Source organism: Thunnus albacares, chromosome 12 (genome assembly GCF_914725855.1).
Source record: "Thunnus albacares chromosome 12, fThuAlb1.1, whole genome shotgun sequence".
Taxonomy (NCBI): domain Eukaryota; kingdom Metazoa; phylum Chordata; class Actinopteri; order Scombriformes; family Scombridae; genus Thunnus; species Thunnus albacares.
In genome coordinates this window covers 15,733,813-15,759,251 of record NC_058117.1, presented here as the reverse complement: position 1 = coordinate 15,759,251, position 25,439 = coordinate 15,733,813, and the positions used below count along the sequence as shown (strand labels likewise).

The window sequence follows — 25,439 nt, the reverse complement described above, 5'->3', positions numbered from 1 at the left end:
TACTGTTCCGGTGCAGGCTTAATCACAGAAAATCCCATTATATGCTGCAGATATATGACAGCCTCAGTGTCTTGGCTGAGTTTCCTGCCTGGCACATTCAGTAACAGTGACCAGCCTCAACCCACCATCTGCTGCTTCAAACTCTAACATTTTCTTTATCGTTACTGTAAACTTCATCAGGAATTAATAGGACCAGTACAGAGAAATAGGTCAGGCGCAATCTTTTTGTTTTAATACCCATATTAAAAACCAAAGAATTGATGTTTATGGATTGGATTGATCTGGATTTTGTAAATTGATGCATCTAAATCCATATAGCCTTTCATTTTTTAAATCCAAACCAAAACTCAGTCGATGTAGAACTCACACTGCAACTTAAAATTTAATCTTTAATCAAAAATTCAGCAGAGAAACTGAACGGCAGTCTTTTTGGAAGCCTCTCTGATAGAAAAAAGATCCAGCCCATTGTGTCAGCTGAGCTGTCTTGGAAAGTAGGACACCCCAGATCTGTGCCTTCATCATCTCAAGAGCATGAGGGAGCTTTATCAGCATCCTGGTTACTCGAAATGATACCCTCAATACGGTGATGTAATTAGTGCCAACAGCTGAGCTTGCTAAACACAACTGAGCGCAGCATTTTTACACAGTGATAAGAAATCATACAGAAAACATGTTGTATTCCACTCACACTTGTCTAGTGAAGTCTCATAAGGCAGGTTTATCTTGAAGATTTTTAAAACACTTTGTGACTTAATAAACAACCTCTCGTCATTTTATTTGCCAATAATCTTTATGTAGTTTGCAATATCATCAAATTCCCTTTAATATAATCTACTACACTATTTGTTCTCTGACAGGCTCAACAATAGCCAACAAAGGTTTGTTATGATCTACTGACATCTATTGGTTTTCATCTGAAATAACAGCCACATTTTATATAACTTCACTGAAAGTCATAGATGTGGCTCTATCGCCCTCCAGTGGTAAAACACTTGACCTCACACATCAACAAAACTAGCAGACAGAGCTCATACTGACCGAACCTCTTTGCTTGCTCTATAAGTCCTTTAATCAAGGCCATCTTGACACTATGTGTTAAGTGTTTTCATCTCTTTTTCAACTCTTCAGACCAGATATTAAAAGTAGAGGTGATGCGTCTTGAGCTGAAACAATTAAATGATTTTTTTAAAATCAACCAGCAAAATGAATCAGCAACATTTCTGATAATCAATTAATTGTTTGAATTGTTTCTCAAGCAAAAATGCAAAACGTGTGCTGGTTCCAGCCTCTCATATGTGAAGATTTACTGTTTTTCTCTGTATATCAATGTAAATGGAATATCTTTGGATTTTGGACTCTTGGTCAGACTAAATAAACAAATTTAAACTCTGGAAATTGTGATAGTTATTCTTGATGATTTAACGACATTTCATAGACCAAAAAATTAATGGAGAAAACATTTTTTCATGCAGATTGATCAATAATGAAAATACGTTAGTTGTAGCCCTCAAGTGTACAGGTGGAAAAAATACCAACTGACATTCACTGACATCATGGAAACACATTTATACTTTATGCCTGTTTTCCGACAAACTATGTGAACTAATCTTAAGAAAGTTCCTGGAATAAATAATGCTTGTAATGATCATCACACCCCAAGAAACTACTTTTATCCCTCAAGATCACGCTGAACTTGTTTGAACTTTTAACATATAACAAACCCAGTGGGACATCTTTATTCATTTCACTTCATGATGACACAACATGCAATGTAGCAAGAACATGGTGTAATGCCACGCATACATAATGAGTGACTACATGTTTGTACTGAAAGAGCCTTTTTATTTATATCTTCTGAAGGATTCACATTTGGATTGGCTACTTTTTTAAAATAAACAAATTATAATCTTCACAAAAATATTCTATCCTTTACATTTTTCAGATTTTGTGTATAAGTGCTACAGAAATTAAAATACACATTTAACACCAATAGTTCAGTTTGCATTTCCATAACTCTCCAAACATGCAAAATTAAGCTCAGCACTCAACACTCTAATTTGAGTGTGAGCTTTGGCAGAGAAACTAGTCCTTTTGAGGAGCTGTGTCACAAATAATGAAGGATAATACTGTTTAAGGGAACGCTCCGGTAGGTGATATTCACTGATGATCAGCTGCTCCTCCATGTACATTTCAAAGAGAGAAACATTTAAGCCATTTGCACGCATGTGTTTTATCCACAAACAACTAAAACTTGTTTAGGCTTCCCTAACAATACGGAATAGAAATCCAGAGCCAAACAAAGGCTTTCTGAAGAAAATGCTTTTGTGCATTTTTACTGTATATAGCCCTCATTAGTTTGATCCTGAAATCTCAGTCTAAGGCAACTTTCCTTTCAAAGGAAATCAGGGTTTGAATGTCTCATTTTACCAGTCAAATTAATACCTGACAAGAAGACATCACAGTGATGGGGAACACATACATTTTTATGAAATCTGAATCTGAATCTGTCTGTAAACTTCTTGGCTTTCCCATATTGTGTATACTATGTCAAGTGGAGGTTTCTGCATCAGACCTGAAAAATGATAATTCAATACTGTGATATTCACATGTTTCACATTCACAAATTTATCACCATAATACAATTTCATACCTTACAGTATGGTAAGTTCCTATTCCAGCTAGATCATGAGCTAAACTGTCTTACACTGTCTAGGAATTACTGACAAAAACCAGGAAGAAAGTGACCTTTAAAACTGTGTGAACCCTGTTGTTAAAAATGTACACGTGAACTCGGAGACTGTCAGTGATTGTAGAGAGAAATGTAATACTCACAGTGTTCATGTTGGAGTAATGACAATAGCTTGTCAGACTACAGGAATGCTTCCATGATCCAACATTGTACACAGTAACATGTGAATATACTGTAACACATCACTGTTCATGACAAATGTATTGGCTGTAGTAGTGTTTAATCGATTACTTGTGAAAAGAACTGTAAATACCAAGAATTTCATCTCAGGTGAGAGAATATTGCTTTGGGACCCCTGTGACCTAAAATATTTCATGCCCCCAAAACAAGTTCAGCACTGAAAATGGCAAACAAAATGCCAAATGTCACCACAAACATACCTGTACAATTCAAATCTGGTTTTCACTACTGACCTTTCACATCGAGTCTCTAGAGTTTCAGAACAAATCAACAATCACATTTTTCAGGTGAGCCCTCTAAAATCACTGCTGACAGGCGAGGTTTCCACTAACCAGGGTAACAGTGAAAGATAAATGCTCGTGGTTTCAGACACTTAGTTTGATTTCTACATGAAAACTGTTCATAATGCCCCACGTTAAAAACAAAGAGCTGTAGGAAAACAGCACAAGAGGTAGGAATTTGAATTCCAAAACCTATGATCCACAAATACTTGGATGTTTCAGTTAATTCTGCATGCTAATTACCAGTTGGCTGCACAGCAAGAGAAATCAGAAGCATACTGGGGACAATTCGTCACAACCAGAAATATGGCACAACGTAAACTAGACACAATCATACTCAGCAAGCCCTCGACCCAGAAGGTTATTTACACTGCTAGCACTCTGGCCTTGGAAGAGTTCCTGCTCTGCTAGGTGACCACTTCTTCACGTGGCAGGTTGAGCCTCACCTCACCTCCTGCTGCTGTGGAGGCTGAGTAGACTGCGGTGGGGGAAACAGAAGAAGGGCCGTTGGTCTCCATGGTGAAGAGCTTGCAGGCTCCTGGTAGGGCTGTGTCAGGAGCCTCTTTCTCTGGGCTGGACGCCCGGGATGATCCAGGGGAGGATGTGGGACTGAGCTGCACAGCTGTAGTATCCTGCAGCGTGTGCTCGCTGGTCTCTATTTCAAACGCTGCCCCTCCAGCCAGCCCGCCATGTCCCATCAAGCCTGAGCCCCTGCCACCCACCTTAGACCGCGAGCTGTTGGGAGGAGGGAGACGGCTGCACACGCAACAGGCCCCAAAAAAAGAAAAGGCCACCAGCAGTAGGATAGGTCCGATGATGATCGGGGGGTTGGCAGAAGGCACCAGTGTGCTGAAGGCGAACGCTCCCACCAGGGTGATGTTGAGTCCAGCCAACATGATGCATAGGCCACAGGCACAGCAGAGTGCCGGAGAGGGCAGGCCATGAGGGCGAGACGTCCTCCTCTTCTTCTTTTGTGGCTCCTTTTTAGGTACAGGGGTGCCGGTGTTTCTATCATTGATGACCATGTCTTAACCTCTGGGCTCTCGCTGTCTTTCTTCCACTGTGATATTAAATCTCCCTGCGCTTCAGTCCAAACTCTTCCCCATGGCAATCTTTAAATAAACTGTGTCCAATTCACAGAGAGGAAACATCTTTGTCTGTAAATGACAATACATGACAGCTGAAAGAGGGTTTTTTTTAATACACACACGATGAAAGAAAAGAAACTCTAAGTGCACTCGTTACACTTTTCTTGTTCTTGTCACTGGACAGCTATTTAATAATCATTGTGGGTATAGTGAAGTGTCGTCCCTGAGTCTGAACATTTGTCTCTCTGCCCTGCTGAGCAGAAAACACTGGACACTGTGTCAGTTAGAGTTGGCATCTGGATGGCACTTACAGTATGGCTGTAGTCTATCTCAGTGAAACCTGGAGTTTATTCCAATCAACATGGAGGGAGGGTTGACAATTCAAATTGAAATCTTGAAAAAAAACTCATTGAATACTAGGCCACATATAAAACAACACTTAGGAAAAGTAGAGAGCAGCTGATAAGTAATATATAATAACTCAGGCAGAAAAAAAGACAAAGATTGAAACAAACATTTAAATGAACAAAAACAGACCAACAGGTGAGAGGTATTGATGGGAGCATTCACAGGAAAGTCGACTATCTATTTTGAAACATAATAAAGCATAATTACATGATAACTAAGCCTACTGTAAATGAGATGCATGCACCATGTGACTCCTGCATCCCCATTTTAAAAAATGCTACTTAAAATTTAACATGATTAATCAGAATCATTGATGTTCAACGTTAATCTTCTCCTTCTTTTTCAAGTCAAATGTGTCCAATATCGCATTGCAGCTGCTTTCATTCATGCCTTCTAGGCCACTGGGGAGTATCATTTGAGTATTTAGTTGCAATCAAATCAGCCCTTTCATTCCTGCATGCACCCATTCAAGAGCATCCAGTGAAAATGAACAGAGGATGAAGGGGGAAAGGATGAGCAACCTTTTGTGAATGTAAAATATAAGACCCTAACTGTAATATAAACAGTACGATTAAACTGCTGAGAATACATTGAAATGGTTACTGCATTGATGTGTTGCATTCCTCTAAAATTAAACCGTGATGAAAAAAAACAAAAAAAAACATCTTACCCTTTATGTCGATATACTGAAGGTCTTTCCATTGTTTAATCAACGCGGATTTTCAACGCCAGTCTAATTAGGGAGTGTAATTACTTAGAGGTTGAGAGGACGCGTGAACGCCAAACGGCGGATTTTCATCCTGTAGCTTTACGGTCCTGAGGGCACTACAAGTCATGACAGCCATTCAATCAGTGGTCAGAAGGAAACACGGACAAGACAAGACGATCCGACCTGCTGAGGAATATAACATCCGACGGGAAAGAAAAGATCACTTAGGTGAGGTGGCATTTCTTCTGAGTTGACATACAGACGCAAAACCGTGCGCTGCTCCTGATGTGGACCGAGACGCACGTAGCACCTGACAGGTCATTCTGCAACGGAAATGAGGAAGAGGAGAAGGTAGAGGAGGAGGAGGACGAGGAGGACGAGGAGGAGGGGGGGGGGGACAGCTAATGTATGCGAGGCATCTCTTGTCTGTGTGAAGTAGTCATATTTCATTTTTGATCTGCCGCGCAGAGCATCTTCCCTCCTCTGTGAACCGCTGGATGCGACTCTCCTGCATCCTCACCGCTCCATCCTTCACCAGTGTGTGTGTGTGTGTGTGTGTGTGTGTGTGTGTGTGTGTGTGTGTGTGTGTGTGTGTGTGAAGGGGATGATGAAGGTGAGGGGTGTTTGCTCTGCCTGCAGCTCCCCTTTATTTACTTGTTGCTGATTTTTCAAGAGGAATACGCAGAATTTCGTTGATTTATTTCATAATTTATCAATTTAATTTTCCCCTTTTATTGAGGCTACAACACGTTGCCTGATCAAGCCTTTGATGATGTTGATGGTCAGCACCTTTTTCTTCAATTTCCTCATTATCTTGTCTTCAGTCATACCCTTAAATAACAGGCTGCTGCATGTGCCACTGTCTAACAAGACACCTTAATTAACCACAATTATCAAGTCAAGTTTATTTATAGAGCACATTTAAAAACAACTGGAGTTTACCAAAGTGCTGTGCACATAACAGTGGAAGGCACAACAGTAAAGATAAAGTGACATTAGTAGTAAAAGGGACTAATAGAAGACAGTGATACAAGACGCTATCAAAGTATATGCACAAAATGTAAAACATAAAACAGAATAAAATGGTAAAATACATTTATAAATAAATAAAAGATTATAATAAAGTACTAAAGCCATTTAGAGCATCCAGAAGCCATTGAAAAAAACATGTAAGTCTTGAGTTTAGCCTTTTAAGTGTCAGTAGAGGGGAACGCTTGATTGGAAGCTGAGGACTAGTCCAAAGTTTTGGGGCAGCTACTGCAAAAATCTCTTATACCCACTAACCTTCATCGTGGATCAGCAACTGATGTGAGGATCTAAGAGGCCTTGAGGTGGAGTAAGTTCAACCCATGTATGGCTTTAAATAACAAATAAACTTGAACTCATTCCTGTATTTGACAGGCAGCCGGCACAAGGATGCTAATGAAGGTGTAATTCTGTCTCTCTTTCTGGGACCAGTTAGTTATTAGTAGTTAATAAATCATTGCTAATGCCTAATCGATCAGTCAGTTTAAGGCATTAATGGGGTTGCTAGGTTGTGAAAAATATCCCTGTTGATTGAGTCATTAATATAAGATCATGAGTTTCTAACTTTCTAACAAGCCAACAAGTCTGCAGTAAATGTTTCATCAAAAGTTAATAACAGGCCAAAGGTCATTTTCTAATAAGCCAACAGCAGGTAGTCTGTAATTTTATGTAAATTATTAATATGTAAATTATTAATAGGGTGCAATAAGTCTGCAGAGGTAAATTTACAACTGCAGACTGAATTCAGATTGACTCCATTTTTGTCATTTTTTCCCCCAGAAGGTCAGAAGTCTTCTTGATGAATTAACTCTTCATATTCAGACCCTTCACAGAATCCCCTCATATCAAGTCTCTATACCAACTTTCTGAACCACAAATCTATTTTTCACTCATAAATACCTCATCGGCCATTAATAAATGTATAAAAGGATTCAAAAAAAGGTCTCTTGCTCTCTTGTTCTGGGCTGTTGACTGAATTAAACGTTCTTCATCAGCAGATGGAGTCAGGTGTTAAACTTTCCATTATTCTGAGCAGTTTTAGCGCTTCTTGTCCATGTCGGCTTAAAAACTGAGCTTGATGGTGCATTTCTGGAAACAGCAGCTGACAAAACAATCCCAACTCAAGGTCCACTTACTCTCTTCTTGTTCCAGAGCTTTTGATCAATTACATCAGTCTTCATCAGCCAACATGGATGAGAGGTCCTGCAATTGAAATCCCAGACAAGAAATCCTTAAAGTGCTCAGATTAATGTGAAGTTTGAACATGCATGATGAAGACAGACTGATGATGATAGAAGCTTCACTGTTTCCAAGGTTGGAAGTGAACTTTCAAGCTCAACTTCTGTTATTTTGTTCATCATCAGAGAGATTGTAACGCCTACAGTTCGCCTACTGCATCCAAACTGTATTTATTTAGCATATTAAAGGGTCAGTTTACCCAAATCACAAAAAAGTTTTGTAGTTTTCTGGATTTTCATAGTTTTCTAGATTATCAAGAGTAACCACAACATTGTTTTTGGGAAGGCACATTGCTTTTAAGTTCTTACAAATATATAATATAAATAATAATAATCTTTAAATGCTTTCAGCATCACAATCAAAATACCTTTCCCTGCTACTGCATTGCGTAGTTGTGGCAGAATTATCATGGATGGATAACTCAAAATCTCTGAGAAAACCAAAAATATCAGTGTGTTTAGACACCATTGGGGTTAAGTGTAAACATGTTATTTGGCAGGACTGACCCTTTAAATGTTCACAGGTCTGGATTGAAGTCGAGGTCTGGGTTTTTATTTTTATTTTTGCCGGGATGAGCTCTTAAATAGCTGGGTGTGGATTGATGGATGATTTAAAGGTGGTAAAAAAAAACAACTTCTGTCTTTTATTCAAGTGATTGTTGTAAAAAATGTATATTCACCTGTTTCAATTGTCCGTCACTTCATCCCATTGTGGAGATGTGAAATTAGGCGTCCAGTATATGTCCTTCCTCATGTAGACACAGAGGGATTGTGGAGGGGCTTTGTGATTTGAGGCCTGACAATCAAACTGCTGGTTGTCATCAAGGCACCGCAGACTCCTCGCGCTCCTGTTGCTGAAACCCATCAACACAGGCCGACATTATTCAGTCTCACAGCACGTCACGCTTTTTGTCAGAGCGCAGCGTTCTTCCCCCACGCCACTTCCCATGCAGCAGCCATTCTGCCTGTGCTGTCCTGAATATCAATGTATTATGTTTCACTGCAGGAGGGCAGTTCAGTGTGCGCATGCAACGAATGCTATTATTTGTGTGTCTGCGTGTGCAATTGTGTACACATGTATGTACTCCGATTTGTTTTGCTAATGGCAAACACAAGCCAGGGAACTTGAGCTGAATCGTGTACGAGTCGCATCATCGCATAACGACCATAATAATTTCTTAATTGGTGGCTGAGGACATTGTGTGATGATGAGATGCACAGAAGTGAGACTCCTAGGCTTAATTTGCTTTACTCATTGTCAGGAAGTATGGAAATATTTTACTTTTATAATTTGACACCAGAGTGTAGTTGTATCTTTGGATATGTTTATTAGACCACATAAAAACAAAATCATAAGGTGATCTCAACAAACAGGCCAAACTCAGCCAATATAACATTTCAACAACATAAAATAATAAATCAGAAACATTAAAATTACGCCAACATCTACATATTTTGTCCCACATTTGAAATAAACAAAATGAAGAACAAACGAAGAAGGTTTGGGGCTCTGATGACATCATGGCAGGTCTTGATCAGAGGGTGATTGCTTCAGTTTTCGTCTAGATAAGACATCTGGCATGTCTGAAGAAGTCCTGCAAATAAAGCATGACTCATGTGAGCATGTCGGCCTGTTTTCTGCTATACAGAGTTCTGTTTACTTTCCTCTAGTCTTTACTCTTGAGTATTACTGGCCCATTTAACTTATTTAGCCGTCTAAAAATAATTTAAATGAAACAACAACAAAAACAGAACTCACTGATATATGCAACTGGTGACAGGGGGTTGCAAGAGGACACTGACACATTTCAAGGGGTTTACGAGCCAAAAGGAACCAGACTGTCAGGTTGAGTTTTTTCAAAGGCTGGAAATCATTAGTAAAGACTTTTTTGACAATTTAACACAGTCGTCTCACACATTTTATGTTCTGCTCTGGGTCATTACTCAGGCTGATGAAATTAATAAGAAAATTAAGTTTGTCATTGTAATAAATGTGACCTTAATTGTTTATCAATATTGCACATCTAAAAAAGACACTCATGGGTTTGTGAAAATGTTTAGTTATGGGCTCGACATGTACTTTATGTGCTATATGTGGATGTTTGGTGTCACATTGGTCAACACGTGTTTGAAAAAATTATATAACCTGACATAATTGAAACCTATCTAAAATCTGGGTTACCATGGCAACAACATCAAAAGTGACTGTTTGACTATGAATATACGGTGATGCCGTACCTTGGAAATGTTCACTTTTGAAAGTCTCCTCTTTCTCCTGTAAATGGCTTGAACAGGCAACAAAAAGCTCTTCTGTTTGGTGTCTGGTTGACTATTCTGTTGACAATGTTGTTACAATAAGATAATATCTATAACTTGCAAAAATAATAAGTTTATGATCTACCTGATATCATCAACTACAAACTAATGAAGTGTAGCTGATGCAGAGTTGCAGAGATACAAAGTAGGGATGATTTTCTTGTCATTATAGCATGACTTAATAAACACAATGACATTTATATTAGGTGATAAATAATTTATTTTGTCCACACAGAGCATAGAACACGTGCGTGGGTTAGAGTTGATCTTCACATGAGCATTTGTGACGCATGACTGTTTTTTTTGGACAGTCACATGAACTTTGGCTAAACTTAGGCACAAAAACTACTTGGCTGTCCAAAAAAACCACAGTCATTGCTAAAAGAAGATAGATAAAGTTCACACGGCCACTTGAGGTCATTGTCAGTCATATTCGACTGATGCTGTCGGTTTTTTTTGAGAGGACAGTCCCTTTTGTGATAGCAGCTCAAATAAATGAGTCTTCTGAATAAATAGGAAACTGATATTGTAAGAGAGAATTAGATGTTTCCGAGAGGCAGCATAAAATTGGGCCGAGCACTCATCCCCGAAGGATCACAAAGAGCTGTAACATGGATCATTTACACTCACCAAGACCTACATTAGGTTGGATATGCAGATCATCAAGTCTTGCAAATCAAGCAAAGCTTCATACAGTGTATTTAACCATTCTACGTTGCATGATTATGGAAATGTACTCATGTGTGCAAGTATGCTCAGAGTGTGTGTGTCTCATCATACTTTTCTACTATGAATAATGTCCATATGCAACAGTATTGGTTTGGCTAAATTTTTTTTGGGATGAAATGTGATGTTGACCACATGACACTTGTTTGTTGTTTGTGGCAACAAAAGCATGAAAGTTGTTCATAGTTTAGTTAAGGGAATTAAATTGATTAGGGGGAAACACTCTAATCATGGATTAGAGTCAGAGAATGATCATTCTACTGTTTATATCATCATTATATTACAATTAGCAGAATAAAGGGTGTGTCTCGTACCCCTCATCTGGGTTGGTTTGGTTGGTCTCAGACACCGGTCCCCCCTCCACAAAGGTTCCCATTCGGCTTTTAGAACGCTCCAGATTTAGTTGACTCTGAGTCCCTGCAGAGACCACAAGAAACACACAGTATAACATCACATGCACCACCAGTCTGTGGAAATCTGCAAACTTTATCTCACTAAGAATCCAATAATGAATGATTTTAACATTTATTTTGTACTTTTGATGAATTGCGATTTCTATAAAAACTTTTACGAGGTGTCACATGTTTATATCGCCTTGTAAAATTTCAGTCAGACTCTTCTCAGCACAGTGGTTCTTTTCTCTCTTACATATTTGCTTGATCTCATAATGTTTTCCATCTGGGTCAGGAAAAAGTGGTTATGAAAGGAGACAGCATGTTGTTGTTGTTGTTGTTTTTTTTACCGCACCCCATGATATATTAGAGAGATGGCTGACGCTCTCCAAACACCACCTTGAATCAACATCTCTCTCACTGGTGTTAACTATTAGCTCTCCAGTGTGCAGACAGGTATCAGATTTGTTATCAGCAACATGACATGGGTTTGAAGGCTCACTATCAAGTAATAAACTTAATACTAGACCTTTGAATGGTGTGTGATAGCTGCATGTGATTAATTGCCTTCACACTCACCTTCTCTTTTTAGTGTCTCTATCGGTGGTTCAGGAGCAGGATTGGCAGGTGTCGGGTGCACTCTGAAGTTTCCTGGGACAAAAACATTGAAATTTTCAGAGCTAAAAGGTTTATTATTGTCTTTCAATAACTGCTGCACATGCGATGAAACAACAAGATTTTAAAACGCAGTTAAATTCACAAGTCTTTAAAATTTTAAACTGTCAAATAATTAATAAAAAATATTAAACAACTTACCAAAGGACGGAAGAATGTGGTTGATGTTAAGCCAGGCTTTAATGAAGGGGTAGATCGATATGAGTAGGCCTAGAAAGCAGAGAGTATAATTAATCTGTTGAATGATTAACTAACACTTTATTATAGTGCCCTTATCAATATTGGCTGAATTAACAAGCAGCTTTTAGGTGTGTAAATTGTAGTCACAATCTTGGCTTGTAAAAGAAAAAATAATCAATCACATTTATTCTTTGTAATTGCTGTAATAAATGCATAAATCTAAGCACTTGCACATTCCAATTCACAGCAATCTGCTAATTCAATTTGTCCATTTTTCAAGTGCCACAGTGGCCACACCAGAGGGTATGAAATTATCCTCCAGTTTTCACTGACGTTCATACTTACAGACGTTACGACCTACAATAACATCATCATGCTGCAGTCCTCCTAACGTAGCCTTCAGATTATTTTTAGTGTACCAGATGCAGTGTGTGATGTTTCTTCCTGTTCAACTTGAAGTATTAAGTAATATCTGAACCGCAGGGCTTGTGTGCCTCTCAGTGGCACTCTGCTCCAATTCAACAGTTATTGATTTCCCTTATAAGCCAGAAGAACTGGCATTAAACCCTAGCAGCTCCTGAGGGTGGCTGTGATGCATGTCTGTGCTTAAAATGTCATGAAACTGCAGAAGGAGTGACAAGAGTCTGCCGAGAACACTCTGTTCATACTCATTAGTCAGCCTGTGTGTCGGAGGAGGCATCATGGCACATAAGCCCCAAAACACATAATTAGATGCTGCTTAGCTGCACAAGTGCTGCCAGGGTGGATGTCTTGTCAAGCTGCTGTGCACAGTTTTGATTTGCCAAATTCTTGAGTGCATTTAAATGTAGACTGAAAGGCAAATTAATAATTAAAAGCTGATCAAATCATCAGTGAGAGTGTGTTTCACATTAACTATGCATGCTGATGTCAGATCAAAAGGCCTGGCCTTTGCTCTTAACTCTCCAGGAAAGCAGTTAAGACGCTCCTTTATCTTGGCAGTGCAACTCCTCCAGATATCAGTTGGTTCCAGTTACACTGTTGTCTCAAATGATCACATGGTGTGTTTTACAAGTGCGGTGGATGGAAAACGCCACAAGCCACAGATCTTTTATCGGAGTTTTTTACCTTTTTTTTTAACATATATTTGTCAGTTGGCCTGTCATACATGAGGATGTCCTCCATGAACCAGACAAAACTAACAGACCACACTGCTGTATGTGTAAAAATAATATTAATAATTGCAAAATCAAAAGTTTTTTTTCTTGTTTTCTGACCTTATTAAAACCCAATAAGCCCAATAAAAGTAATGAAGCAGTTACTCTTCCTTTTGCCACATACTGTACTGGCTTGCACATTTGATGAAGGTAAAGCATTGCTTATAAATTATATGATGCAGTGTGATGAACACAGTATCATGTAATCTGACACACTTTCTCATTCAAGTGAATGGGAAGGCGTGTCCAAACTTCTAACTGGTACTGTATATTTATTCGTTTTGTTAACCAAAAAGTCAGTCACAGACAAAAGAATGCACAGTATGTTATCCTAACTAGAGGTCTATCTCCCTGATAGTTATTAGTATTATTATAGTTTGTAATGAGACCCAAAACAGAAGTAATGTGACATTTTCTGTAGCGACCTCCTAAAACATGTAGTATCAATGTGAAAAATAAAAAATAATAAAATAATAAAAATAAGCATGTTTTTTGAGTTGCTAAAGAGGGATCGGGGTCTACAGGACTCCAAACATAACATTAGAGAGTTAATCTATTATCACAGTAGCAAATCTTCCATCAATACTCAGCAACAATCACTACGGAAAATTACTTATGTATGAGATGCGAGACATTCAAAGCAAAAAGCAAATAAGACAACAAGTAACATTTAACAGTTAAATAACGTTCCCACATCTGGGTCAGTCATTCCTAAATGGAGTTACACACTCACCGAGGCCCCCCGCTCCCAGGAAGATGCCTCCTACAGCATCAGCATCACACTCCCTGGACACCCCGATGATGATGCAGCCCGCCACAATGCTGAGCAGGGCCGAGCCCACCCGTAGCCCATGGTACTCCCCAACGCTGATGGGGTTCATTCAGCAGGTGGAGGCCCCCCCCCACCTGCCCTACACACACTCACACTGAACAGTCCTGACACTGTACTCTGCCTCCACTTGGGCCCTCGCTGCCATCTGCGCGAGCCTCACCTCAGCCCTCCCTTTCTTTGACTCTCTCTAACACAGAAACACTTTCTCTGGCAGAGCCTACATCTCTATTCTCTGTTGCTCAAGAAGTCTCATGCATCTTTAAAGATGGAGCTCTGGTTTCCATTGCTACAGAAAATTAGAAAGCTTGTGTGCGCTGACTCTTATGACAGCGACACACGTGCTAAAAATCTGATCACAGCCGTCTTTCTACCGACACTGGCGTTCAGTATCACGCGCACAGTGAATGCATAGAGTGTAATTTACCAAAAATTAACATTAAAATGACAAATAGCTGTGTGGCAGTCTTGGACACGTGCAGTGCATCAAGGATTGATAAGTAAGACATAGTCGTGGGACTAGAAGAGGGGAGGGCAGAGCGAGAAAGAAAGGATGACAGTTAAGAGACAGAGTTAGAGTATGTGCTACTTGTGTGATTTGTCTGTGATCTTGAAGGGAATGTGTAACGAAAGGTTCAGAGAGTCCTCTACAGTGGGGGCCCAAGGCCATCCACAAAGGCCTGCAGTTGCCATAGGAATAGCATATCCATGGCAACAGAGGGAAAAAGAGGGTAAGCAGGATTAACACCAGTGAATAGGATAACAAATGAAGTTACTGGGTAGAGGAGAAACAGTGACACATTTCCTGTTCAACAAGTAAACTCCTTCCATATTTCGCAAGAGCCGCATGCCTATATCAATTTTTAACCAGTGCAGGTAATACTGTGTGCGTGGTTGTCTGTGTGTGTGTGTGTGTGTGTGTGCAAAGGTTCTGCAAAGACATACCACCTCATACCTACTTAGTTATGGCTGTAGTTACAAACTTTTGTGGCTTGAGACCCTTTAAAACAAATTGATGTTAACTTGCTACCTTTCATCAGAGGCTATATAATAATAATAACTTTATTTATATAGCATTACAGTTACAAAGTGCTTTACAGTAAAAACAGAGGACATTTAAAATACAAAGAGAATAAAACAATCTAAAAGCCATAAAAACTAATCACATCATAAAAACACAAATAGAATAAAATCAACTAAATGCTATAAAATATAATGGAATCACCAAAAAGCAATTTGAAACAAGTGGGTTTTTAATAGTGATTTAAAAGACAAGACAGAGTTTGCAGCCCTGATCTCCTCAGGCAGGTTGTTCCAAAGTCTAGGAGCCCTGACTGCAAAGGCTCTGTTACCTTTGTGTATCAATCTGGACCTTGGAACAACAAGAAACAATGCATCTGATGATCTCGGGGAGTGGCAGGGGACATAGAGTGATAAGAGATCTGATAGATAATTTGGGGCAAGGCCTCTCTGGGCTCTGCAAGTAATCTATAAAATCTTAAAATCTATTCTAAAAGCAACACGTAGCCAGTGAAGGGAAGCCAGGATCGGTGAAATGTGATCATGTTTCCTAGACCGAGTTAAAATCCTGGCAGCAGAGTTTTGGATGAGCTGGAGGCGGGAGAGGGATTTATTGCTGATGCCAGAGAGCAGGGAATTACAATAGTCCAATCGACTGGTTATGAAAGCATAAACAACAGTTTCCAGATTTTTGGCAGAAAGAAATGGTCTAATCCTTGAAATGTTTCTGAGATGATAAAAGCAGAATTGAACCATTGAATTAACATGTTTAACTAGCCTGACGTTTTGATCAAAAATGACACCAAGATTTCTGCAATGCTGAGTTATTGAATGAGAAAGTGAACCAAGACTGTTTGAAATGTGGTTGTTTACACTATTTTAACCTATGATTAATATCTCTGTCTTATCAGCGTTTAGCTGGAGGAAATTTTGTGACATCCAGTTGTAAATGTCATGCAGACAGTTCAGCAGTTTTTCAGTTTGTTCTGAAAGTTGTTATCAGAGTCACAGTTGATATGAGTATCATCTGCGTAAAAATTGAAAGTGATATTATGGGTGCGTATGAGGTGGCCTAGGGGGAGCATGTAAATGGAAAAGATGATTGGACCCAGCACCAAGCCTTGGGGCACCCCACAGTGAACCACTATCGAGCCGACTTAGAATCAGCAATACCGATACAGAAACGTCTGTCTTTTAGGTAGACCTGAACCATTGCGGAGCAGATCTCAAGACAGTCCAAGAGGGTGTCATGGTCAATCGTATCGAATGTTGCACTTACATCCAGGAGAACAAGAATGGATTTATGACCAGCATCAGCTGACAGCAATAAGTCATTAATGACTGAGAGGAGCAATTACAGTACGATGATTTTTCTAAAACCAGATTGGAATTTCTCAAAAATATAATTTTCATGAATAAAAGCAAGCAGTCGATCTGCTACATCCTTTTCTAAAACCGTAGCTAAAAATGGGAGCTTAGAAATTAATTATTTAAATTGTTAAGATAAGAAGAATGAAAAGACAACTTTTTAAAAAGTGGTTGAACAAGATCAGTTTTTAAAAAAATCAGGAACAGATCCTGTCAACAGAGAGCAATTTAAAATTGGCAGAATAGATGGAAACTAATAAGAACGTCCTTTAGAAATTGTAGAGGAAGAATATCTTAAGGACAGGTTGAGGGTTTCATTTTCATTATCGTATCAGTCAGTGAAGATGGAGAAATTGGATATAATGAGCAGAGGGAAACTGCACAGGCCTCATAGGCATTTGGAGAATCTGGGGGAGAAATACAACGTCTAATAATTGAGATAATTCTGGGTACAGAAGGAAAGAAATTCATTGCATATCTCAAGGATGGCATCTAATATGTGGCCCCGGGGAGGATCATAGACACTGCTCACAATGTTGAACAACATTCTTGGGTTGGAAGTATGTAGATCTAGATTTTTTAACCTCTGCATTAAAAGTCTTAAGAAGAGACCTAAGATGTTCCAGGTGAAATGTGAGTTTAGATGATTTCCTCAAATGCTCCTCTATAAATACTATAGTATATACATATACTATATTCACTTGAAGAATCATTTCTACTCTCTCAGATGTTATTTGAATATGTTTTCAGGCTCGATGAGGTAAACTATCCAGTATTTTGAAGGAAAATAAAAAATATGGCAATTTTGCATTGACAATATGCGTTTGGGTCTTTTCTGACTTGTTAACCATCTTGTGACCCCTCAGATGTATCTTGCGACCCCTGGCAAACCCCCAGACTGATTTCTGCAGGGGATACGGGATGGAATTATATATTCTTTCAAAAATAAGTTCAAATGATGTATTGTCAATAATGTTGTCAAGTTTTGTAAATCTCTCTATCCAAAACAGAGGTGACTAGTGTGGTTAAGAGTTTTTATTGGTTTTTATAGTCATTATATATTTATTATATGTTCTCCAATGTCTATCAGAAAGTACAACATATCTCTCTTAAGGTGTGAGTGCATAAGCTATATGAGAAAGGAAATTTGTGTTAATATTTCTGGGAACTTCTGGGCAACTAAAAAGAAATCTGCGGCTGTGTACACTGGAAGGGAATACAATAATCTGAGCTGGGCATTAAATGATTACAGGCATTGGTGGCGTACCAGCTGTAGTGCTCACATAATAAACACACTAAACTAAATGGTTGGTTTACCTAAATCACCACACCTTGAGCTAACAGTGTGGGAGGCTGAGCGCACGCTTGTTACATGTGAAGCAGTAACCACAAATATTGGTTAAGTACACATTACTCTGTGAGGTCGCTAGCACTGTGTCCTTTCATGGGATGTGGGAATCGGGAGGTTTTTGATTGCTCAACGAAAAATGATTGAGATAAACAGATAAAGTATTGGGATACATTTATGCAGCAATATTGAGGTCTGAGGTTTTTTTCATAAAGTAAAGTAAATATGAAGCTGTTCGTTAATTTATTTTTCAAGTTATCAGGTATCACTTGTCTCCCCACATTTAATTATTCCCACAGAAATAATAACATACATTCATTTTAAAATATAAAGACCAATAACATCAATAAACAATAGCAACCATCTATTTGTGCAAGACATTAGCATTGACTGAATTTATATTTTATTGCTTGAAACAATTTGCTTTTGTTTTGCTTTACTGACTTCTAATTTATCCAAATCATATGAATTTCTATTGTCTTTCTCTGCACTGGCATGTACAAACTTGCTAAGCAGATACATCTCCATATAAGTAATTTCAATATATTATTAGCAGCTACAATTGAAGAAGAGCACTGGGAGCAGAATAGTTTAAACAGCATAAGCACAAATCAGTGAGACAAAATGAAAAAGCTTTGCGTTGGCCGGGAATCGAACCCGGGTCAACTGCTTGGAAGGCAGCTATGCTAACCACTATACCACCAACGCCTTGTTACCAGAAGAGACCCCTACTTTTCTTGAGCTCAGACTCTTTGGTCTAGTACTATTTTAATAAGGGGGGCATATGAGTTTCGAGGTTTTTTCTATTTTATTGGTTTTATGCATTGATACATTTTCTACAGATTTCATGTTCCCATGCATCCAGATGTTTCTCTTTTCTTGCTGCAAGAAGTCCCTAACAAGGACAGCTCAGAAAAAGGTAGATGATTAACAGAAAGAAAGATAAAGGAAAACAATAATAAGCGCAGTATTATGTGACCGCCACACAACGTTGCGGCAAATGCATGAAATGTACCGGCTGTTTCATGCGTACTGTAGAAAAAACGACTGTAAATCGCATCTGTGGCCGTCAATCCAACCACCCCTAAAACTGCACTGCGTTTTTATTTGGAACTTTACGGTGATCGCAGGAAACAGGAGGCATTCATCCATGATATCAATAAACATGGCAAACCTGTTCTGTCATGCTATGACAACATTTCACATTATCCATCGTCCAGAATCTACATTAATCCACACTTCATATTGACTTTTTGGCAAGTAAAAAACGAATGCATAAAAACTACTTTTGCCTGCAAGAGAGTTTTCATAAACTACTCTTAGTAATGCAAAATATTTTTTGTTAAGCAACAGTACCTCATACCTCCAGTACATATACACGTTACATGTATTGGACAAACGCTAGCTGCAGCCAAGTTCGCAGCACACAATGGGTAAGCAACATAGCTGCCACAATGCAATGAGAAGGAATATAATGTAGCTGTACTCAATAAAGTAAGTCGCAAAACTAGTTGGCCCGTACGGGGATCGAACCCGCGACCTTGGCGTTATTAGCACCACGCTCTAACCAACTGAGCTAACCGGCCACAAGCACTGCAGAATATAGACATCATTGAATACCACACTGACCATCGTTTTTCCCGGTTAGTGTTGTAGGTGTATGTGTGGTCAGCAAATTACCGCCTTTCTCCAATCACTATTTATATATGAGTGATATAAATGAACATTATGGCGTGTCAACATTTACTTACTTTGATATCTCTACATTTGAAATAATAAAATACATTACTGAAGAACACCAGCAATCTTTTCTAACATTAATCCTGTTCCGTTCTCTTTTCTCAGTCTATATGTTGAACAGGGAGCAGAATTATGTAACATAACTAAGAGAAAAGCCGGTATATGTCCACCTTTATAAACGATCTCTACCAGCTTTACCGCATGGACCTCGTGGCGCAACGGTAGCGCGTCTGACTCCAGATCAGAAGGTTGCGTGTTCAAATCACGTCGGGGTCAAACCTTTTGTAATTTAAATTAAGAAAGTCATCCCTTTAAGGTTTTACTGTCTCTAATTTACCCCCCTGTAGTCCACCATAATGCTAAGAATGGTATAAAAATTAAATAAACGTGAATTTCTTCAATGGATGTGTTATTGTTCTCTGGTGGTGTTAAAGCTTTTTACATTTTAATTTTGTCTACTTAGTAGGCTGAGATTAAATATACATCCAGTTTTCTACCATACCACTATCTTAAAATTAGTGATATTGATTTTTTTTAACCTTTGTAGTGAACCATTTTTGTTATTGTTTATACATCATATTATGCACAAGCAGAACTTCAATAATAAAACAAACTAAGTTATCTTTAGTAGGATTTCAGCTTATCTCTTAAAACTAATTTCAAGTTCTCAAATCAAATTATAGACACTTAAGGAAAGAAATAAAACATATTATTTGTATTCCTTTCCTTTTTGCACTTATTCAATAATGTCACATTTAATAAAGCTTTTTATTATTATTTATTTTTCTTTTCCACTTTCTATTTCTGAAACCGTTTATTTCCTCACCCCATTGTTGATATTATTGTATTGGTTTTCTTTCTTTCTGTAATGCTTGTTGTTGTTGTGCGGTAAAGGACGGAGGGTAGGCGGGGAAAAGATATGAAAAACGGTGACCTGTGAAGCCGAAATTGTGATTACCATCTATCTGTGCTTTTCACCAATAAAATCGTATTAAAAGAAATAACAATTCACTAACGTCACGTCGCTTTTACTTAACACTCCTATTAAAAAAACAGAAATAACTTACTAGCACAAGTAAGTGACCTGGTGAGAGGAAAGCCTGAAATAACTCTTGAAACCTCTGTGTGGATATTGACCTGAGGGCCGTTTCCATATGCACTGTCAACACTGCGGGACAGACTGAGGTAAGAAACTGGAAGGTTAACAGAGAGCAGAGAAACAACAACAGAGGGGGGGAAAAAAGTACAGGGCTCGTCCGGGATTTGAACCCGGGACCTCTCGCACCCTAAGCGAGAATCATACCCCTAGACCAACGAGCCAACACGCTCGACAAGAGCCAGAAAATTCCCAATTGTATGTAATCTGGGTGACTGTACAAGACATTGTGGACATAGCAATTTGTTTAAGAAAGGTGTTTCTTTTCCTAATTAACGGACAGTAATTGCCACTAATTACTCAGTATCCATTTTAATCGCAAAACGGTTACAGGAACTATTTTACCAACTATGGCGAGATATAACGTTACAACTTTTGTGTTGTCTTCACTATATTGGAGGGAGCTAACGTTACTTTAAATAATTAGTCGAGAATTCACAGTAAGTGAAATATCTTGTTGCAAGTGGCTGGCTGGCGCCTGTGAAAACTCTGCAGTTGCAGGAATATTTGTTTCTTAAGCCGTAACGTTTAACAAATTTAACTTGGTTAACGATTTCTGAAATTTTCCCACTGATCTCCAAGAAGACAGCCGGTCAGGTGAATTTTTACATAGCTTTTATATTGCGACTAGGCTCGTCTAGATCAACTTTACACTATTCCCCGTTTCCAAGCTAGTTTAACTAGCTTAACTTAAACTAGCCTAACTTCAACCCCACGTTTACGTCAGAGAGGAAGCTGTTAGCTAACGCGAACTAGCATTATTATTAGCATGGTAATGTTAGCTATCAAGAAACAACTTGACTTGCAATTGGTGAGAAAATAATGTCATTCTTATTGTTAGCTAACTGTTATGAAAATGAGCGCTTTATCGCTATTAGCAAAATTACATACCTAACTCTAAATCCTTCTTCTTAAGGACGAAGTGCAGCAAGAGCCATGGCCTCTCGCTGTGACGTATGAATGAGCGCGACGCTCGTGGCTGGTTGATGTTACGCTAGGCTAGTTTGGCACGAGCAGCATTAGCAGGTCTTTTTATTTATTTATCTATTTAAGTTTTATTTTACTTTTTTATTTATTTTTTTTATTTATGAACTTTTTTCTTTTTTACAATTCAGAAAAACTCGAACAAATAGTAAACAAAATAGAACAAAATAAAACAAACTGTTGGTAGCGTTGGTATGATTAGATAATTAATCTGACATTAATTTTGGGTTGAGCCTGGCTGATATTCATGCATTAGTTTGCATTTGAGCAGACATGCTAGTCGTCTATAGTTGTGTATGTGGTGGCATTATGACTAATGCTAAGCTAACTGGCAGAGTCTAGTCAACTGCAGTCCCCTAGCTACAATGTGAGCCTTGTTTATTATGATTGTTTTATAGCTGCTGCTGTGGTTGGCATAGCCAGACTAACCTGTTAGAGGGCCCCAGGGCCGTTGAGCCCCTATGAACCCGACCATCTGTGCAAGGTGTATGTATACAGTCACCTTCAAGTACAACTTGTAAATAGCGCTCACTTCAACGTCCAAATTGCACTGGGAAACTCAAATATCCAACTTTTCAAGTTTCTTTATTGTTACATCTCATTACAAAAATGTAAGAGAGTAAAATCTTCAATTTCAGCTCCTCGATAATGCAGTAATGAAAAAAATAAATATTTAAAACAGTAAAAGCTATAGTAATAGATAAAAGAGTATAAGCAACAAGAAGATTATAAAACATATGAGTGCATGTAAAGTGCGGTGTGCATGTGTCCTACCTATAAAATATGATATATGTATGTATATATTATATGTATATGTACATATATGTGTGCTTCTATATGTGTGTGTGTGTGTGTGACATCAGGCAGGCTGCAGGCCGTCAGTGTCCATGTTTATAAGCCTGGTGTCCCGGTGGAAAAGGCTGCAGTACCGCTTGCCAGATGGTAGCAGCTGAAACAGTCCATGGTTTGGGTGGTTCGGGTCTTTAATAATCCTACTGCCTGCTGTATATATTGACTTGGCACTTTATAATACGCAACTGCATGAAAATCAAACAAATTAAATCAAACAAGTTTTTGGAGCCTCTAGGGCCCTAGGGCTCTGGGGCAGTTGTCTGCTTGGCCTGGTTAGTTTGCCAGTTTTGGGATATGATGCAAATCCCTGCCACACTGGACTGACGCGCTGCATCAAACCATCAAAGCCAAGCAAGCACGTGTTTGGAAAAGGGCCAATTGTGACTGGCAGTGGATGTTATTATTACAAAGGCTTAGTTAGTAGTTAGTACACTATTTTATTTTTATTTATTTTATTTTACCTTTATTTTACCAGAAAGTCCCATTGAGGTCAAAAAACTCTTTTACAAGAGAGACCTGACCAAGGTAGCATCCGCACAAAATCACAACATATTAAAATACAACAGATACAACATGATATACAAAAATCACAATAAAACAGAAGAACAGCTATTCAAACACAGTGGCCTCTCATGAAAACAACTGCATGCTTCCATCACCACATTCTTTATGATGCCCTTAAATCCATCAGTGTTTCTAATCTTTTTGCAGATTATTCCATGCCCAAGGTGCCTAGTAGATCTGTCAAAACCTGGGGAACATTAAAGAGCAACCACTTGGAGGAGCGTAGCTAGTTACTACCAGAGTACTAATTACATACAGAGGTTGAACGGGTACAGTGATCTGACATGGTTGAACTGGCTGAGAGTTGTGAACTATTTCACAATGTTTTTTCCTATTTTCAGAAAGAAAAGGTCTGGAGTGCTCAGAAGTTCAAACAAGTGTGATGAAGGTGCTCTTTGGTAGGTAACACAAAAGTTCAAAAAAAGAGGAAAGATCCAAGGCACTCTACTGGCAAAAAAGTTTAAAAGCCTTTATTCAGATGGCTTTGTCATAGTGAAATTCTTAAAAACAGACAATACTTGTGCATGTTAAAACAGAGCTGGGTTACAGCCCACATGTAGCAGCACAAACAGCCTTCTTCAGGATGTTGCCCTCAGCACACATTTTGACCTATTTAACGGAAGTAAGTTCAGGTGATGTAAAGAGTCACCAGCCTGACACAGTTACTGCTACAGCAATAGCCACAACCACAATCACAGCCATAGCTACAAGTAGCATTTCTTCACCCAACACACTGCCAGCCACAGAAAAAGATTACATGCTGACAATTTATCATAATTGCTGTTTGGTGAAGTTTTGGATATGGCACAAAGAAGCATCCTCGGAGTCATCAACCATATGTGAATGTATTACAGCAAAATCATGGATGTGTACTCATGATTACTAAGTATTTAGCAATGAGTAAAGTTTGAAAAGTAGTCTAAGTGCAGTAATGTAATGTCCTAATCCTGCATCAGGGCAACTCTCAAGCAATGTAATGACATATCATTGTATGTATAATAACATTTCGAAGTGAGAATAAAGCATACATGAATTAAGAAATATTTGTAATCTTATCACAGTAATATTAGAATTTGTAATTTTCATAGTATTTGAAGTTGTAGATCTACTCTAATTAGGCATCTGTGGCAGACAAAATACGGTCCATTGTCTATCTTTATTTATTCATTTCTAGATATTTGTAGCATATATTAAACTGAGTCCAGTAGGATCTGAGCATTATCCAATTAATAATTTTGGTGAGATTGTCATCAACTCATGGGAGGAGAAAAAGGCTCTTTTCTAACAAATGCACACAGAAACAGCCAAAAAATAATAATAATAATTTAAAAGGTATCTAGAGACTAGTAACCCAAATTTCTAAATGGTGTTCTATTTTTTAATGATTTATATTTATATTTTTTTAATGATATTTTAGTGTTATAGTTATTTGTTAATGGCAGTAGTCTACACTTTTTTATTCTGGGGAGAAGCATTGACATCGTTATGCTGCATTTAGAGGGTTTATTATGAGAAGCTTACATTACTGTGTTCAGTGTGGGGGGTGGCACACTAGGCCTGTGCCATATTGTACTGTTATCAACCGGGACTTTAAATTTCACATCCTCACATGTCACTTTCATGACTAAACTGGACTTTACATTATACATTGCACTGTTACATAATTTAATTGTTTATTGCTCATGTCACATTTAATTTTTGCACTTATCACCTTCATATATTTACATATATACACTTCATTTCTTTCTCTGTAGCACAGTCCATATTTTCTTTGTACAGTCAGTATTTCATTTCAAGTTTTATATCCCATTTTAAAACTATTATTATTCCATTCTGTAAAAAGATTTTAAATTTCATCTTTCTCTTCATCTTTTTCATTCTTCTATGTTGTATTTGTTGTACTTATCTCTTCTCATTTTCTTTATGTTAAATGTTTTTAACACTGTAGCACTTTAAGCTTTACTGTTAATGAAAAGTGCAGTACAAATTAAATGCATTATTATTTATCATTAAATGCTAAGACACATTCTTTGTATGCTTGCATACTTGACTAACGATTAAATTTCAATTCAATTCAATTGATAGGAGCTTTATTGGCATGGGAACAGACGTTTACATCGCCAAACAAGTGTAGCAAACAGAACAGAAAAAAAATGTGATTTTGCTGTTAGAAATATATATATAGAAGAAGAAAAAAATAAAATAACAAAATATATTTATATAGGGAGAGAGAGAGACAGACAAAATAATTGAGTGAGTGATTAATTGATAAATTAAAATAATACAATAATAAACAGAATCTGATTCCCTCCCTGAATACATTTTAATGTGTAAAAACAAAGTCATACCTGTTTTATTTATTTAAACGTGTTTATTTCATGTGATGTAGTTAATATACATGAATGTAGTGTGCA

General features: G+C 38.1%; 2 protein-coding genes and 4 non-coding genes across 7 annotated transcripts; 1 reads left to right on the top strand and 5 right to left on the bottom strand.

The window, feature by feature from the left end:
• Nucleotides 1–1,729: 1,729 nt before the first annotated feature.
• tmem275a (transmembrane protein 275a) lies at nucleotides 1,730–8,905 on the bottom strand. The gene is made up of 3 exons (XM_044368889.1): nucleotides 8,360–8,905; nucleotides 5,377–7,644; nucleotides 1,730–4,367 (listed from the first exon to the last, which is right to left on the bottom strand). Exon 3 carries the CDS (start codon nucleotides 4,233–4,235, stop codon nucleotides 3,618–3,620), a length of 618 nt encoding a protein of 205 aa, XP_044224824.1. The 5' UTR covers nucleotides 4,236–4,367; nucleotides 5,377–7,644; nucleotides 8,360–8,905; the 3' UTR covers nucleotides 1,730–3,617.
• Nucleotides 8,906–8,990: 85 nt separating this feature from the next.
• On the bottom strand, nucleotides 8,991–15,087 carry kncn (kinocilin). Of its 2 annotated transcripts, XM_044368890.1 has the most exons (6): nucleotides 13,898–15,087; nucleotides 11,930–11,998; nucleotides 11,693–11,764; nucleotides 11,036–11,138; nucleotides 9,918–10,013; nucleotides 9,191–9,274 (listed from the first exon to the last, which is right to left on the bottom strand). In XM_044368890.1, the coding sequence occupies exons 1-5, from the start codon at nucleotides 14,043–14,045 to the stop codon at nucleotides 9,929–9,931; spliced, it is 477 nt and encodes a 158-aa protein (XP_044224825.1). In that variant the 5' UTR covers nucleotides 14,046–15,087; the 3' UTR covers nucleotides 9,191–9,274; nucleotides 9,918–9,928. The 2 variants fall into 2 exon arrangements, with proteins under 2 accessions (XP_044224826.1, XP_044224825.1); XM_044368891.1 differs by lacking the exon at nucleotides 9,918–10,013 and having other exon boundaries at nucleotides 8,991–9,274; nucleotides 13,898–15,078.
• A 3,278-nt stretch (nucleotides 15,088–18,365) lies between these two features.
• trnag-ucc lies at nucleotides 18,366–18,437 on the bottom strand. The gene has a single exon. It is a non-coding gene; the product is annotated as a tRNA-Gly (tRNA).
• Nucleotides 18,438–19,241: 804 nt separating this feature from the next.
• trnai-aau lies at nucleotides 19,242–19,315 on the bottom strand. The gene has a single exon. It is a non-coding gene; the product is annotated as a tRNA-Ile (tRNA).
• Nucleotides 19,316–19,673: 358 nt separating this feature from the next.
• trnaw-cca lies at nucleotides 19,674–19,745 on the top strand. The gene has a single exon. It is a non-coding gene; the product is annotated as a tRNA-Trp (tRNA).
• Nucleotides 19,746–20,717: 972 nt separating this feature from the next.
• On the bottom strand, nucleotides 20,718–20,789 carry trnap-agg. The gene has a single exon. It is a non-coding gene; the product is annotated as a tRNA-Pro (tRNA).
• Nucleotides 20,790–25,439: the final 4,650 nt, after the last annotated feature.